Raw genomic sequence first — 17,209 nt, forward strand, 5'->3', positions numbered from 1 at the left:
GGCGCGCCCGCCTCACTCCCTTGCAAATAGGAGGGGACAACAAAGCGAAATAAGTTAGGGACGTCCTGGAAGCCTTACAGAGCAGGACGGCTCGCCCCGTCGCCTTTCCCCGAAGCCCACAGGAGCGAGTCCGGGCTCCCCTCCCTGTCCTCTCTCCGGTCCCAGCCTCTGCCCCGGCGGCCGAGTGCGCAGCCCTCCTCCCGGGAACGCTCGCTGGGTGACCTTGGGCGAGCCGCTTGACCTTTCTGGGCTCCAGCGTCCCAGTCTCGGTGCCTGGCGAGGCTGTCACTGCACCCTGCGGCTCCCCACGCGCCCCAGGGCTGGAGGAGAGCGAGGCCGGCGGGCGGGGCCGGGACCGCCGGCCGCGCAGCCCGGAGCGGCCCCTGGAGGCGGCGGCAGCGGCGGGGCGCGGGCGCAGCGCGCAGGCGCGGCGGGGGCCGGCCGGGCGGGGCGCGCGCGCGGGGCGGGGCGCGCGGCGGGCAGAGCTCGGGGCGCGCGGCGTGCAGGGGGCGGGCGCGGGCGCGGGGCGGCGCCGGCTGGCTGGGCTCGCCGACTGCCTGAGGCTCGCCGAGCGCCGCCCGAGCGCGCCCGCTGCCCTCGGCCCGCTGCCCTCGGCCCGCTGCGGGAGCGCTCGCGGCCACCCCCGGGCCCGTGCCCGTCGCGTGCCGCCGCCGCCCGGCCGCCCGCCCGGCTTGGCTCCGCCGCGGGGTCTGGCCCGGGGTCCGCGCCGCTGGGGCGCGGGCGAGGTCGGGGGCTGCGGGGCCGCCGCCGCCGCCGCCGCCCGCCCGCCTCGAGTCCGCGCGCGGGGCTCGGGCGGCCGGCGAGCATGGAGGAGAAGTACTTGCCGGAGCTGATGGCGGAGAAAGACTCCCTGGACCCCTCCTTCACGCACGCTCTGCGGCTGGTGAACCAAGGTGCGCGCGCCGGCCGCCAACTGTCTCTCGGGGCCCTTGGGGACCCGGGCAGCGGCGGGGCCGGGGGCTGGGGACCGGGGAGGGTCGGGGCCGGGGAGCAGTGCGGGCGCCTGGGACGCGGGACGGCGGGGCTGGCTGGAAAGAGACCTCTGGGAGACTGGAGGGGACCCAGGGCGCAATCTGGGGGCGTTCGGGTGGGGACCTGGGGACATGTGGGACACCTGGGCGAAGCCCGGGATGCGCCTTTGGGGGACTTGGGAAGGAAGGAGGCAGCCGGGGCGTTTGGATGAGACTTGAAGGAAATCTTTGGGGACACGAGGATACCCAGGGGAAACTTCTGGGTGGGGGACAGCGAAGATCTGGGGGCTTGGTTGGAGCGGGGGTTGAATTATCTCATTGGAGGGGAGAGTGGGGCGACTCGGAGGACTGGTGTGTTCGGTTTGTCTAAGAAACTGGAGAAAGAGCTGGAGGAAAATGGAAGGATTTGAGGGGATCAAAGGCAGAAGAGGTGAAGGGAACAGGTGCTTGGATAGTTAGTGAAGTTCGAGGACCTTGGAGGAGGTTTGGGGTCAGACCCCAAGCATCTGGAGGAGAAGGACCCAGCGATCCTAATGGCAGAGCTCAGTTCCCTCTCCCATCCCTCTTTTTAATTTTTCCCTTGTCCAGGCTCTAGCCGCCCTGGCAGGGCAGTCTGCCCTCCCTGGGGGTGGGCAACTCGTGCCAAGCTGTGCGGGCTGGCCCGTGGAGGGGTCAGTGGGGTAGAAGAGGCCCACAGGAGGGCCCCCTTCTGGGCTTGCTCTGGGCGGGTCACCATCCTTGGGTGCTGGCTCCGGGTTCAGAACACTGGCCGCGGAGTCTTTGCTGCCTGTGCCATTTTAGTCTTACTTCAGCCAGCTCAGGGTGTGAACAGTCCTGGGGAGCACAGGACGCACGGATACAGGGGCGTATGGAGGCGTGCCCACCCAGGACACTAATGCCTGTTTTGTGCCTCTTCCGGCTTCCTGAGTAATCTTCTGGGATGGAAGGTAAATTAAGCGTGCCTTGCCCGGAGCAGCCCTCTATTCCTCCTGTATCTGGAATACATGTTTCCGATAAAGAGGAGTTTGGGGGCCACTGGTCTGCTTTTTTCCTGCCTGATGGTAGGAATATTATCTGGTCAGATCTGTTACATTTTGCGTGAATTACTCTCTGCAATGACAGTCTGTGGTTGGGGAGGTAAATCGGGTCTGCTGATCTGAACGCTGGCCCTGGCTCTTTTATTGTTGGAAGTGAAAGATGAGGCAGACATATTCTATTTGTATATAGATATCTATATTTTAAACAGTGGCCTCTGCTATTTGCCTATTGCAACCAGTTCTTCAGAGTAGGATGTGTGTGTTGTCGGTTGATGGTGGTGGTGGAGAGCTTCACTTTCTCCAAGAATTTAAGCCTGATATGTGAATCGTTGAGCAGAAATCGGTTTACAGAGCTTTCCCGTTTTAATTGCAGGCGTACTTTTATTTCTTTAATAAAATGGGCTTGTGAAAAAGTAATGGGCATGCATTCTGAAATGAGAGAAAAAGAATTTTAAGTTTTATTCCCATGCTCTTCTCAACAGTTCTGCAGTTAGGTTTGTACTCCGTGGTTTTTATGATTTACATATATCTTTTGTTGCCTGCTGGGCTGTCATCTCTGTGAAAGAAATTTCCTTGTACATTGTGCGAGATCAGTGGCATTGGAAATACTCTGGATGGTGGAATCAAGTACGTTTTTCTTAATGAAGAAGCTGAACCAAAGTTATGTTGTACTCAATTAAGAAACAGTTTAACTAAAAGTGTAATGAGTTATTTTAAAAGTCAGAATTATTGCTCTGTGCCGTGTTACCATAGTATTGTGTTGCTAATACATTCAAAATATCTTTTGGTTTCAGTGTTTTTACTAGTGTTAATGGCTTCCAGTTACTTGAAACAGATATTGGACAATGTTGCCAGTTAGTATTCTTTTGAATGTTACACCTGATTACCTTACTTTTCCAACACTAATATAATTCTTGTGAGAAGTACGTTTCTCATGTTGTGAGGGAAGAAAGAGGTGCTGCTCAGATGCTCTTATTACTGTTAATTTAGATTACCTTGACTAAATGTTTTTCCCTTAAATCATAGGCTGATATCCAGAATGCAAAGCCCTATCATTTAAAATATTAATTAGGCTCGCTTATGTAACTCTAAAATTATAAGTGCATTTCTAAAACAGTATCTTAAATCTGAATTTGAATGCTTCTTAGGAAGCTGTGATTTTAAATGTGATAACTATCTTGTTATTGGCTATAGGGACGCATTTTTATTCATATTTAGCTATATTTTTGACTACTTGCCTCTAAAGGAAACTCTTTTTTCAGAGGTTATTCTGGACCTCTGGTATTGGTATTCCGGCACTAACTTGGACAGTGATGGTGGGTCAGCAGTGCAAACCTTTATTCTGGAGTGGCATGTAATAGATGTATTTATGGTTAACATCTCCCAGTGCTAACTATACCTTGTGTTTGCGTAGTGTTTTAAAGTTTCCGAGGCTCTTTAAGGCACATGCCGTCAGTTCCATTCTCGCCCCTGTGAGGCAGACATTGATGTCTCCATTTTTCAGGGGAGAGAGCTGAGGACCCCAGCTGTGCAAGCTTGTAGGCAACTGATACAGATTTAATCTGAACTCAGGTCTTCCATCTCTTAAGGCTATTGTTCTTGCTACTTATGCCTTCCAGAAAAAATGGAACAGAACACTTTGCACATGGTAATTTAAAGCCCTGCAGAAATTAATATAATTAATATGCTTGTTTTTGGTTGACTTAGCTTGATTTTCTGAAAAAGTTTCTTTCTGTACTTGTCTAGTGGTCTTTGAAGATGCAACTTCATGGTAGGTTTACCCTACAGGATTTTAATGTTCAGGCTGAGAGGTACTTTTGAACTAAAACTCTCCTGTGACCAATGTATTACTTTAAGAATCAACACATTAGGATAATGAAATAGTTTATAAATGAGGTGTCGTCATTTTCAAAAAATTCTGTATTTGCAAACATTGATCAGCTTCCTAGCTGAATTACTTTTTTTCTAATAATCTTTAAGTGAGAAGTTGAGCTGGGATGACATCGAGATCTATGCTCGTGTGCTGACGTAGGTCGACTTTTATACTTTTCCAGGCTTGTGTTTTGTGAGGGGCATCACTTGCTGACTTTTCTTTTTGTTTTCTCAGGATAACTGGCTCTCCTTCCTCCCACCCCCCAAATATTGAATGTTTTTGTTTCTCTACCAAGAGTAACGGGTAATGTTTACTCGATGTTAAAACTGAATCAAAGAAACTAGCCTTTGTTGTTCCCCCCTGCCCCACCCCCGACACACAAGTGTCTGTAGAGTGAATTGACGTTGCGGTTTCTTGCCAAGGAGGTTAATTGGAGATGAAAGTAGCGTTTCATGTTTTATATTATATTTGCTAGTAGAGAATGTGCTGACTCTTACTAAAAAATATCTTCAGAAATGTCTCATGCATTATAATTTAATCCAGCTCTCTGGGATTGCTTTGCATGGTTTTCAGTCCAAGCCAAGTAACCATTAAATAAGATTACATAACCCCGTATTTTTAATTATCTGATATAATATATGGGTTGGTGGCGGGTTCACTGCCAAGTTATATTTAGTAGTTGGTTACAAGAGGAAGTGGAGTAAAGGACTCAAGATTAAGGTGGTTGGTTTGTGTCCAGGTAAAGTTTTCTGTTGGTATTTAAAGATAATTATTTTTCATATCACATCAGGTTTTGTACTCTCAGGGCTCTTAGCGTTGCCCAGGATGTGTGTGAGAGGTGAACATGTATAAAGCGAGATCATTACTTTGCCCTGTGTACATCTCTTTGTTCTACAGAACCCAACCTGATGGCTTAAAGCTTCGTTTTTGGGGACCCCTTTTGGAAAACATGTTCGATCGGTTGAATGTTGTCAGACGTGTGAAGTAAGACAGAGGGAGGAGAATGGAAATTGCAGAATTATATTTAGGTGTGGTGCTTCCATGCCACACTGCTCGATTCTCTGCTTCATCCGGGGGTGGGGGGGGATGCGGTTATTTAGTTTTTAATAGTTTTTCCTGGGGTGGTCATTTTTGTTTTTTGTGGCAAAGTAGATGCAGTGATTCACGTTTTTAGATAAACTATTTCTGAATTTTCCGTAGTGTGTGATATTCACAGTGATCCACTGATTGTGAGTTGCAGTGTCTGGGCCTCTGGACCTTAGTAACGTGGTTCCCGAGATCCTCCTGTGCCACGTGTTTGTGCTGGTCCTGGAGGGAGGGGGAGGCACGGTCTCTGCTCTCCAGGAACCCGTGCGCTGGTTTGCATTCGTTAGTGTGAGAGTGAGCTGCAAGTTTACAGGTGCCCTCTTCTTTCCTGACGAATGTCCTATTAGCCCTCCCATTGTCCTTTTGAAATAGGTCGTGACTAGGTGGCTTAGATGTAACAAGTCGCCTGCGGACACTTCAAGGCGCTTCTCTGTGCCCGGTCATCTCTGTGGTCTCAAGGCTGGGAGCGGCCCGCGAGCGAGGAGGTTGTTAGCCCAGCTGGTCAGTTGCAGAAGCCGAGACTCCAGCAACTGAAGTGACTTCCTGGGGTGATGTACTTATGATGTGTCTGAGTGAGGGCTCAGGCTTTGTTCTTGGCCAGGTCGTTCTTTTACTGGACTGCGCTGACCTCAGAGTATAGCTGGTCCCGTTACAGGTCACACGTGATGGTCAGTCAGTTAAAGACAGGAGGAGGGTGAAACCTGGTCTCTACATGCAGTTTGTCCTTCTCTTTCGAGCTTGTGCTGGGATCGAAAGATAAGTGATGTCCCATCCCTTTTGTACTTCATCCTTCAGATCTCTCTCTGGGGTGTCTCCTGACCACTTACCTCCCCGAGACGGGTTCGATTGCCCGTTTTCTGCTCTTCCACAGCGGCCGTGCTTCACTCTCTGACGGCATGCTCCTCATCTCACTGTGCTATTTGGATCTCTGTTCCCAGGGAGAGCATGAGCTTCTTGGGGGCAAGGCCTGGTCTGACATTGCTTTGTGTCTTCACGTCCCGTGATTCTTGGTACATAGCCCTTGCAAACTCTAGTCTTTGTTTCAGTGTTGTGTTTTAATTACCATAAAGGTGGGAGAATTAGAAAGTGTATTGGAGTTCAGCAGTCAGTGAAGAGCTTTGCCCTTTACCGCGTTGGAGCACCTGAATTGGGGGTGGGGATAACAGCTTTGCACACGTAAGTGAAAGAAGGTTCCAGTGAAATGCGGTGTTGGACACGCAGGAGCACATCCGAGCTCCTTAAGTGTGGTAGAGCCGTAGGGGTGCTCCTCTGGGAGGGAATGAGAAAATGTTATCAGATCTGCTTTGAATCAGATGCTTATTTACTTTTATTCTTTCCTGAGGAATTTATTAAGCCAGGGCACTCTAATGCAGTTAGCTCTCCTTCCCTAAAGTCCTCATGAGATTTCTTAGGACTGATTAAAACCAGAAATTGGAGGCCCTTGTCACATGCCAAATCAGCCTTCTCACCTGGAGGGGTTAATCTGCCATCTCAGACGCCAGGCAGACACTGAGCCAGAGAGCGACTCGGATCGCAGATGGAAGCCCAGCAGCAACTTGGACATCACAAGACCCTTTTGCTTGTCGTCATTCCCACTGAGTGAAGATAGAAGGTTTACATTTTTTACCAAAAAAAAGAAAAAGGGAAGTAGAGTGTTCCTTAGCGTTGGGGATAATGGTTATACTAAAAGCTGCCAAACTGAGGGCCTCTTCTGTGCCAGGCGCTTCCTATGCATTATTTCTGATCCCCACAGGATCCTGCAGGCTCAGTGGCTTTGTCCCCTGTCTGCCTCCTTTGTGTCTTCACACACAAAGTGCACCACCCAGTCGAGGTGCGCGGCTCCTGAGTCGTCAGGCGGAGACGTTAAATCAAGTGTGCCGCGTCTGGATAGGGTACTTTCAGAGAAGAGATGCGAGGACGGAGCTGGACAGTGTTGTTTAAGTAAAAGTTTCATTATAGTGGAAGCCAGTTAAGAATTTCCATTGGTGGTGATGACTTTTTAAAAGAGGCTTCTGAAAATTTACCAAAAAGGCAAGCTCCATTTCTTCCTATGCTCTCCATCAAGACTTTTCAGTCTTCAGTAGACATTGAAGGTAAGGCTTTTTAACTACGTGTATTTGAGTGGTCAAGGAGAAAATAGGAAAACTTTCTGTATAGAAAGTTCATAAGTCAAATTCTTGATATAGGTCTGTCTCTCTTGAAGGAACTTTCTAGAGGCACAGAACTCTTCATATTTTGATAACCTATTTATCACAGAAATGGTTGATAGTAAGATATCAGGGGTTTATAGTCTATGGTATGTTTACAAATTCTCCATCTTCTAAAAATAGGGTTAAAAAATAAAATTAAAAAAAAGAGTACACGAACACACGAGCATATTCCCACAGACAGTGGTGTTGGCTTTCTAAGGGGGGGTATGTTTGAATGTCTTTGCCTTGCAATTGCTAAAATTAGTAGTTACCATCTATCGAGAGCTTTTTCTGGGTTAGATGCTTTATATACATTGTTTCGTTTAATTCTTCTAACAGTCTTAAAAGAGTAAATCATTTTACCTTATTTTACAGATGAGAAAACAGGGCAGGAAGGTCAAATAATTTGCCTAAGGTCAGACAGCTAGTAAATGGTAAATGAGGCTTCGCATCCTTATCTGCCTGCCTCCAGGACGCTGCACAGTTCACCTGTGAGCACCAGGGGCAGGTGGGAGCTTTCTCGGTGGCTGGGGTTTTCATGTTTGACTTCCATGGAAATTCTCTATTGTACAGCTCTATTATCCAGCACTCGTATTGGACCAGTGATCTGTGAGCAGGGCAGACAGTGGCCTGACAAAATGGGGTAGGAACTCTGTGCCCAGTGGTGGCACGGCAAGTCTGGTGGATGGGGTTTACCTGGGAAACAGCGTTACTTAACAGGGAAGAGCTGTATAGAAAGAGCCGTGTGATTATGGGAGGCGATGGCTTTCTAATCTGTACCCTGTGCAGGTTACTTAATTTCTCAGAGCCTCAGTTTCCCCATCTCTAAAGGTGGGAACCTTATACCTCCTTTGTAGGGTGGTGGTTTTAGGTAGAAATACAGGTCTGACACTAATAGGTGCTTAGTAAACGTTCCCTGCTCTTTTTACAGAATTGTCTGAGACAGCTGTGTGCCTATTGGCATCACTTTCCAGACATAAAGTATTTAATAATTTAATACATAAATCATCTAGTTTCGTTTCTTAGGGTAATTTTGTGTTATTAAAATGATTTTAGTTTTCCAATCTTGGAAATATTGAAGGAGAAACTCATTCTCTGGGAAGCTTCTTTTATTAAAATCATGTACAAAATTAGCAGCAGCTCTGATTGATTTTTATTATGCTATTCAAGACGTAGCACCTGAGCCTTAAATTAACAAATGAAGCTTCCCTAAACAGTTTTAGGACTGCGTAGCTTAGAACATGTCTGGACACTCGGCAGCCTCTCTCCACAAGCACAGGCTGTCTTACTCTGGATTGTAAATTTCCATAATTTTTTGCATTTCCATAATTTTTCACCTATCAGCCTTTGCTGCTGTTTTAAGAAAGTTAAAAGGCGTTCCTGGCATTTTATTGATATTCCTCCTTGGTATGATAAAGAGCCTGAGTATGTAAGAGCACCTTTTTGATCTCTCTTTTTGATGTAAATGTTACACGTGGGGTCACTGTTGGTTCAAGCTCCCATGGAGACGTTATAATGGAGGGGAGACTCAGGGGCTGACTTCCTCCTCCTTTTCCTTCCTTTCTCCTCTACTTCAGCATTTACGCCACTTGTGCTCTACTCTCCTTCCACTAGATGGCGCTGCGCGTAGCGCGGTCACCCTCTGCCGTCTGCACTGGCAGCTGCTGAACCGATGTAGTCTCGGTCAGTCAACAAGCCTGCATTGCTTTTTATTTTCGCATACTGATATTAATCTTTCATATTTCCGACATTTTAAGAGGCGTACTTTCTAACCAGCATTTGCAGAAAATCACGATGTCTTTTTGTTTTGTAGCCACCATTTCTTGAGTGGCTAAAGTGTCATGTTGCTAGGATTCACACCTGACTCCCTTTAATCCTGGCGACCGGCTTGTGAAGTTGTTTTGTTGTTCTCATCCTACAGGTAAAGAAATGGAGGTCATGGGGGGGTCCATGGCTTGTCCAAGGTCATGTGGCCAACTTACATGATAGGGCCTGCTATGCCCTAAAGAAAAAATATTCCCGAAGCATTGAATTGAAAACTTTTTTTTAGGAAAGTGTTAGGATAGTCTGACTAATGGGTCCTGGCCGTTGTATCTGTTTATTTTGTTAGGGAAAACTGGAGTCCTGACAGTTAGATGCTTTGACTTGTGTAAGCTTTGTGCTGCTGTGGAAATTCCTGCTTCCTCCTGCCGTCCGTGGTCTGCTGGCCTGCACGGGCTGAGGGGCTTGATCAGTACCAGGTGCAAACCTGGGAGAAATTTTGGACAAAGTCACCGTTCCATTTTTAGTAGTTTTTAGCAGAGCTGAATACTGGATCAAGAGTCCATAGGACCTCAGAAGTTTATACGGAGGCTTCTTTTTATTCATGTTTTCAACTAATATTTATTTAGTATCTGCACTGTGAAATTGATCTGTGTATTCTGCGTCTGTTACTTTACTTCTCTGAGCCTCTGTTGCCTTATCTGCCCATGGCAGTAATGCCTGCCTCATAGGTTGTCATTAGGGTGAAATGACAATGATTTTACAATAAATTTGTTTTTTAAAGATTGGCACCTGGGCTAACAACTGTTGCCAATCTTTTTTTTTTTTTTTTAAAGATGGGCACCTGTGCTAACAACTGTTGCCAATCTTTTTTTCTTTTTAAGGATTGGCACCTGGGCTAACAACTGATGCCAATCTTTTTTTTTTTTTTTCTGCTTTATCTTCCCAAATCCCCCCTGTACACAGTTGTGTATCTTAGTTGCAGGTCTTTCTAGTTGTGGGATGTGGGACGCCGCCTCAACGTGGCCTGATGAGCGGTGCCATGTCCACGCCCAGGATCCGAACCCTGGGCTGCTGCAGTGGAGTGCGCAAACTTAACCACTCAGCCATGGAGCCGGCCCTACAATAAATCTTTAACATATAGCATATATTTGTTCTATCTAATATGAGGTTATTACATTTATATGTTTCTCTTCCTCATAATACATCTTTTATTTTTATTTATTTATCTTTTACTGAGGAAGATTGTCATTGAGCTAACGTCTGTGCCAGTCTTCCTCTATTTTATGTGGGATGCTGCCACAGCATGCCTTGACGAGTGGTGCTGGCTCTGCGCCTGGGATCTGAACCTGCGAATCCAGGGCCGCTGAAGCAGAGCACACGAACTCAACCACCCTGCCACCAGGCTGGCCCCCATATGCCATCTTTTATATCTGAGTTTCCTGCCTCAGCTCCTGGTTATCTACATTGTGATGGATTATATGCCGGTCTCTTTAGGCCTGGCTTTCTCCCACCGCCTGTGCCTCCTCTGTCCCTTGCTTTCAGCTGGAGTGTGCTCAGCAAATATAAACAGAAGGAAAAGGCTTAGAAAAATCCCTCCCATCTTTTGTTTGCCTACTGTGGGCACACCACAGTTCACTAAAAATGATACTCAGAAAAGATTCAGACTCGTGAAAAGGGAGAGTTAAGAACACAGTTTTAAGTCAGACAGACTTGAGTTTGCATCTCAGTCTGACACTTCTTTGTGTTGTGACCTCGGATACATGGACCCGTCTCAGCCTCAGTTTCCATGCTGCAAAATGGTGACGAAACAATAATAAAGCCCCCCTGGAGAGTGTGTGGGGTTTAGAGGAGGTGTGTGTGAAGAGCTGTGTAGTGTCAAGCCTGGCCTGTAAGTGCGGAGTGAGTGGCTGCTGCCTTCATCGCCATGGTCATCATTTGTGTGAAGAGATTCATAATCCAGTGGGGAGAGCAACGTGCAGAGGGGACGATGGAAGAGGGTGTCAAGCACTGCGGTAGATGGGTGCATAGTGGTTTTAAGGGCTCGGAGATGACCCCTCGCATCTCTCAGGACCAGCACGGGCTTTCTGGGGGACTCTTGTTCAGAGAGGAATTAGCTGGGTGCAGAAATCCTGCCAGGCAGCGAGAAGGACTCAGGCGGGATGGGTAACTTTTGCGATTCCTCCAGATTGTTAATTCCAGTCTCCCGTATGTTTCCATAACATCTTCGTCTTCCTACTTGTTGTAGTGTGTTATGGTTATCTCTCTTCTCCTTTCCTCTCTCTCTCATTTTTAAGACCTTTATTTCTTCCTCCTGGCATTAAGTGTTTTTTTTGAAAACAGTTTTAAACGTATAGAAGAGTTACAAGAATAGTGCTAAGAACCCCTGTATAGCCATTTGTCTGAATTCACCAGTTGTTGACATTTTCCCACATTTGCTTTGCTGTTCTCACTGTGTATATATGTGTTTTCATGACTCATTTGAGAGTAAGGTTCATGTATTATATTCCCTTACCCCTAAATACTTAAATCCCTTGGTGTGTATTTCCTAAGGATAAGGGCCTTCTCTTGTATACCTTCAGTTACAGATAACGGTGATGTAAATTAGGAAGTTGACCACTCTCTTGGTACTATTATCTAATCTACATTCTGTGTGCTAGTCCTGCCAGTTGTTCCAGTTTGTCTTTTCTGGGACCCAGCTCAGGATGGCGCGCTGCCTTTAGTTGTCAGAGCTCTGTAGTCTCTTAGCTCAGACGAGCGCCTCTGCTTCCTTTGCCTTTCATGACCTATGTGGCATGCAAAAGCTGGTTTTTTTGTAGAGCATCTCTCAATTTGAGGTGTCTAATGTTTCCTTACAATTAGAGTCATGTTGTGCACTCTTGGCAGGAATTCACTGAGGTGGCGGTGTGTCCTCCTCAGTACATCGTGTCAGGAGGCACACAGCGTCTGTGTCACTTGCCCCCATTGTTGGTGATGTTACGTTTGATCACTTGGTATGAACGTGGCACCAGTTATCTGCACTGTAGTTACTATTTTCCTTTTGTAACTAATTAGTGCCCTTGTTGGGGGATACTCTCAGCCTATGTAAATATTTCTGTTCCTCATTAAACTCTCCCTGACAAATTTTAGCATCCATTAGTATTTCTTACCTGAATTATTATTATGAGGGTTGTAAAGTGGTAAATTTCTAACTCGTTCATTCCATCTACATTTGTTGGTTGACAGTCTACCGAAAGGGAACATTGCCACTTCTTTCTCTCCTGCCTTCCTCCCTCCCTCCTCTCTGGATAAATTTGTGGATCCTTCTTTAATCCACTTGCTTACACTCCTCTACTGTCACTGTATAAGTTGACACTGAAGCTGTCCCAGAGTTGGCTGTTGGGAGCCTTTTACCCTGGCTCCTGGGCCTGTTGACAGGATTATTCCATACATTTTTGAGTATTTTTTTACTTTCTAAGAGCATTTTGTTCCAGGTTCTCTTGTACTTGCTCTGCCCTAGGCCTGGAGTCAGCCTTTGATTCCTGCGTGCCCTGCTTTTTTGAGTGTGGAACGGTATTTAGACACAGAGCTCTGGGCTGCTGGCTGTCATTCCTTCCAAGCCTTTCACCGGACAGAGCCAGGAAATGGGTCTGTAGCTGCAGGTGCATTGCCGTTGTTGTAATGCTAAACTCAGCTTAGGGCCAGCAAATTTTTATGTTTAAGGCCGAATAGTATACATTTTGTGGGCTGTACATTCTGCTCAGCTCTGCTGTTGTAGCAGAAAAGCGGCCGTAGACAGTCTGTGAACAGTGAATGGCTGTGTTCTGATGGCGCTTTGTTCACAGACACAGGCAGGGTGCTGGGCCTGGCCCTGGGCTGTTGTGTGCCCACCTTCCCTGCTCTCAGCTACCAGGGACCAGGGACCAGGCCTTATCTCTGTGTACCAGAGCCATGCCCCATCCCCGGGAGGGGCACCCTCACAATAATTTGGATGAATGAATTAATGATAGCTGTTAGCCGTTTCTCTTGTGGACCATTCAGTTCTCTTATTTGGATCTTTTGGATATCAGTTTCTTGTGACCTGCTAATATGTTGAGGTTCTTATTTGCAAGATGAGAGTCTTTTAAAAACATAATATGTACAATTGCAAAGTCATACTGAGAAAAAATAATTTCTTGAAACTCCTGGTGGTGTTTTTCTTGTCACGATAAAATGGTTGCCTTTGTCTTAATAAGGGCATGTCTAAGGCCGAGCCAAAACCTGCAGGCCTTGGCCCCTGCTCCCCGCTCTGGCCCAGCACAGCTCTCCTTCCGGCTCATCTCAGCTGAAGACAAACCTCCAGCACCCGTCACTTGGGTGAGAAATCTCAAAATTATATTCCTTTTATTGTCTCAGAATAAATTTGTTTCCTTACAGTTTTCTTTATGTAATTTATTGCTCTAATTTATTCAAAAAGACTTCATTACAGCAGTGACAAATGGATTTTATCAGGAAGTGAGCCCTTTCTCAGAGAAAAATGTGTCATTAGGAAAGACCACCTGTTGGTGACACACACTGACTGCCATCAAGGTAACTTTGGATGCTGAAAAGACACAGGCCCCAGGGGACATCACAGCAGCTAGCAAAGGCTTAAGCATAAAGATGCAGATTGCATCAGTTTAGAGTGTCTCTGATGACTGTAAAATAAATCAGACTTTCAATTATTGCTTATGTTTTGTTTTAATTCCAAAAATTCAAAAGTCACTTGTAAATCGTTGGTGAGCAGTTTTTCTGCTTGTCGGCAGGCCTTTGATTGTTTATCAGAAGCAGCAGGAAGTTTCGCTCAGGCCTGCCTAGAATCCAGAGTGGTTTCAAGATTCTGGGTCACAGAACAATTCCTGTCTCTCCCTCTCTCGCTCAACACATGTGGAGAAGGGAATTTCTCCACTGTGCCACACGTTGCCCATCGGTTAGTGCACATGCCATCGATTCAGAGCAAACCGGGAACCATAAACGCCTGCCCTGTATTTGTGTGGTCGACAATGACTTAGAGGAACAAGGGGATGAGGCAAAAGACTCTCGTAACGTAAAGCTCAGTCGCTCGTGTTCTGTGTTGTACTCTCTTCCAGTCTCCTCTTTTCCCCCTCAGGCTTTTGCTCCTTAAATGGGTCAGTGGGTGCATTGCCTTTGGTAGTAATGGCTCTGTGAGCTGCAGCTTCTTCCTCTGTCAAATGATCGTGAGAGAATCTGTATGAAATGCCTGGCATGTCGCAGGTCCTCAGGTTAGTTAGCTCTTCCTCCAAAGTTCTTAGGCTAGTGGAAGGCTTGTCTTCCTTCTCTTCTTCATGGAGCCCAGCACGTGATACTAGGCACAGAGCCGATACTCATTATGTCCTTCTGGACACATTTATCAGAAGGCTGTGTGTGAATTCTTCCTCCCCCATCTTTATCAGAGCACCATATTAAACCAATAAAGGGGCACAACAGAAAGTTAGTTTTTAGGCTTGGGGAGGCAGTGTTATGGCACAGGAACTGCAAAATCTAATCAGACTTCAGACTTTTAGACCCTTTCAGGAAATCACCATCTGAACTTCTCGGGAAAAGCCTTTAGGAGACAACTGGGAGGGTGTGTGTTTCTGCAGTCTTTCCCACTAGACTGGAGGGCTGTTCAGTTCTTATTCAGTGAGGATCATGTTCCTAGGCTGGGCCAAGCGCTGGGATGCAAAGCTGGGTAATACTTTATTCCTGCTTAAAGAGTTTTCAGCTCAGTGGGGAAGCAGCCAAATTAAAAGACATTTCTATTGTGGGGTGGGAAGTGCTGTAGTAAAGAAAGGCACACAGGGTTCAATGGTTCCGCGTGGGAGCACTACGGTATCTCCATTGGGGGAGCGAAGAGGGACCTCTGACTCCTGATGTAGTAAGAGAGGCGTCCTGGGCTGCAGAGTGTGACATAACTGTGACACGAGTCAGTTAACTTCTCGGAGTCTCTTTCCTCAGTACTGAGTCATGGGCCTCTCTGCAGAGTGCAGGGCTCTCTGTTTGGCGTGGAGTGTGGCGTGGATGAGTCCCTGACTACCCCCTCTGTTTCTTCGTTCCCAGCCCCGAGCACACTCCCTCCTCTTTGCATCCATCATGGCATGCATCACGCTCTAGATTCTAATGATTTGTTGGGAGTTATTTCTCCCACGAGAATCCAAGTTCCTTACAGACAGGAAGTCTGATGTGCTGTCTTTGACTTCTTCTGCAGTGCTCAGCACAGTGCTGGGAGATAGTTGGTACTCAGTGATATTTGCAGGATGAAAAGGCACTTGGTCTCAGTTCCTTCTTCTTTGGGTTAGGGCAGTGAATTCATTATCTTAGGATGCTTCGGTGAAGGAAGATTGGTAAAGGGTATTTTGCTTTTGCTTGAGTTTCCGGCCGCTGATTTTGAGGAGAGAGTTGCTATTTCTCAGGAAGGGTGCTGGGCGTGGGCACCTTGGCAGGGTGGGCCCGAGCCTTGCGTCTGGGACTCAGACCTGTGGGAAGTCTCCCTCTGCCGTTTAAGAATTTTTGGCTCTAGGCGCATACCTTCAGCTGTCTAAACTCTAGTGCTTTAGTTTGTTAAAACAGGCATGGTAGTACCTACCGCCCAGACTGGCTGTGAGGATTCAGTGACATATGTCGAGACTGTGTGTAACTAGACTCCAGGCTTCCGAGACCTGGGGCTTTGGTTCCCTACGGGATCTCTGGTGCCCAGAATAGTGCCTGACACACAGTAAGCACTCGTGTTTGTTGAATGAATGATCCACGTGCAAGCACCTTCTGTCAGTTTGTGTGGAGGATAAGATGAAAGCAGGAATGTGCAGAGAGATGGGGCGGGAGGGTAGGCAGGGGCGAGAACACACAGGGCCTGTAAAGAGCTAAGGAGTGTGGATGGAGTTAAGGATCTGGAGCACAATTGGAAGATGCCACGCAGGAGAATGATGTGGTCAGCCGTGTACTTCAGAAAGATCGTTTGGGATGCTGAACAATGCAGGTTGAAAAGTTTTTGAATTTTGTGAGTTCAGAGTTATATGTGGTGTTTCTGGATGTCTCCTTTCACTCAAAATGCCTTGCCTTGTGTCTGAAGCCACGGTGGAGGATGAGCTCCCCCTGGGAGAGTGTTTGGAATCAAGAGAAAAGGGCTGAGGAAGGAATCCTTGAGGTCACAGCAGCACTGAAGGCTTGGGGAAAGGAAGACCCTCGGTGGTTTCCTTTCCTTACTTCAGGTGACTGACTTCATAAAGGGGGTGTGATTCTGTCATTGTAAATTACACTTAAAAATGTTTATCTTAAAAGCTTTATTTTTGATCATGCCTTTCTTTTCAGTAGAAATCTTAAAGTTTGTCACTGGCAGCAATGCTTAAGCGTAACAGGGTCTCTAGGCTTCTTAGACTCTAAGCTGATTGGAATTTGGAGGAGAGCCCTTTGGTATGGGGAGCTCGGGGAATGTGGTGGGATATTCAGTTCATCACAGGTTTGTCTGTCCACAAAGCTTAATGGCTCTTGATAGCTTCTCTTCATCAGTAACCACAAGTTTTCCAAATTGACTTTGAGTTGGTTCACACTTTCCCAGTAGACTTTAAATTTAAATGACGTCCTTTGCGGCTTTCGATTCTCACCAGCAAATACAAGCTGAAATTGCTGCTTGCTTTGTGGATGTTTTCGGTTAGTGTTGCTGCATCAGCAGGTGGTGGTCCAGATTCCATCCTGAATGTGAATCCTGCTGCCTAACAAGGGTCCCTGCCTGGTCTCCGAGGCTCCCTGGGGATGTATGCGGAGTACAGAGACACTGCAGGCAGATGTGCGCTTTTTGTTATTAAAGAGCTTCGGCCCCAGACCTTGGACACATGGACTGCAGCAGATTGTTTTGTCCTCAGTTCCTTTCATTTCGGACTTAAGGTCGGAGCAGACGCGGTTGTCTGCGTCTTGCTGCCTGTTCCTAGGCTGCACCTTCGCTCTTCTTTGGGCTCTTGAATGAGTGGCAGGAGCCTCATCCCAGTTGGTAGAGCTGTGGGGTCTTCTTTTTTTTTTTATCCCGGTAACATTGGTTTATAACATTATATAAATTTCAGGTGTACATCATTATATTTCGATTTCTCTGTAGACTACATCATGTTCACCACCCGAAGACTAGTTGCCATCCATCACCACACACGTGTGCCCTGTCATACATTTCTCCCTCCTCCCTCCTCCTTTCCCTTTGGTAGCCACCAGTCTAATCTCTGTATCTATGTATTTGTTGTTTTTGTCTTCCACTTATGAGTGAAGTCATAAGGTATTTAGCTTCTCTGT

General features: G+C 47.0%; 1 protein-coding gene across 10 annotated transcripts in view; it reads left to right on the forward strand.

The window, feature by feature from the left end:
• The first annotated feature begins 531 nt into the window (after nt 1–531).
• KHDRBS3 (KH RNA binding domain containing, signal transduction associated 3) overlaps nt 532–17,209 on the forward strand; it is a 189,864-nt gene continuing 173,186 nt past the window's right edge. For 3 of the 10 annotated variants that reach the window (XM_023649001.2, XM_070221866.1, XM_070221867.1), the window contains exon 1: nt 971–1,939. In XM_023649001.2, the coding sequence (XP_023504769.1) occupies nt 1,933–1,939 (7 nt within the window). In that variant the 5' untranslated portion in view covers nt 971–1,932. Of the gene's footprint in view, nt 915–970; nt 2,054–6,504; nt 7,082–17,209 lie in introns of those variants that run through there. The other 7 variants (XM_070221863.1, XM_001499530.7, XM_070221861.1 and 4 more) reach the window with 4 other exon arrangements.

This window comes from Equus caballus, chromosome 9 (genome assembly GCF_041296265.1).
Source record: "Equus caballus isolate H_3958 breed thoroughbred chromosome 9, TB-T2T, whole genome shotgun sequence".
In the NCBI taxonomy this organism is placed as follows: Eukaryota; Metazoa; Chordata; class Mammalia; order Perissodactyla; family Equidae; genus Equus; species Equus caballus.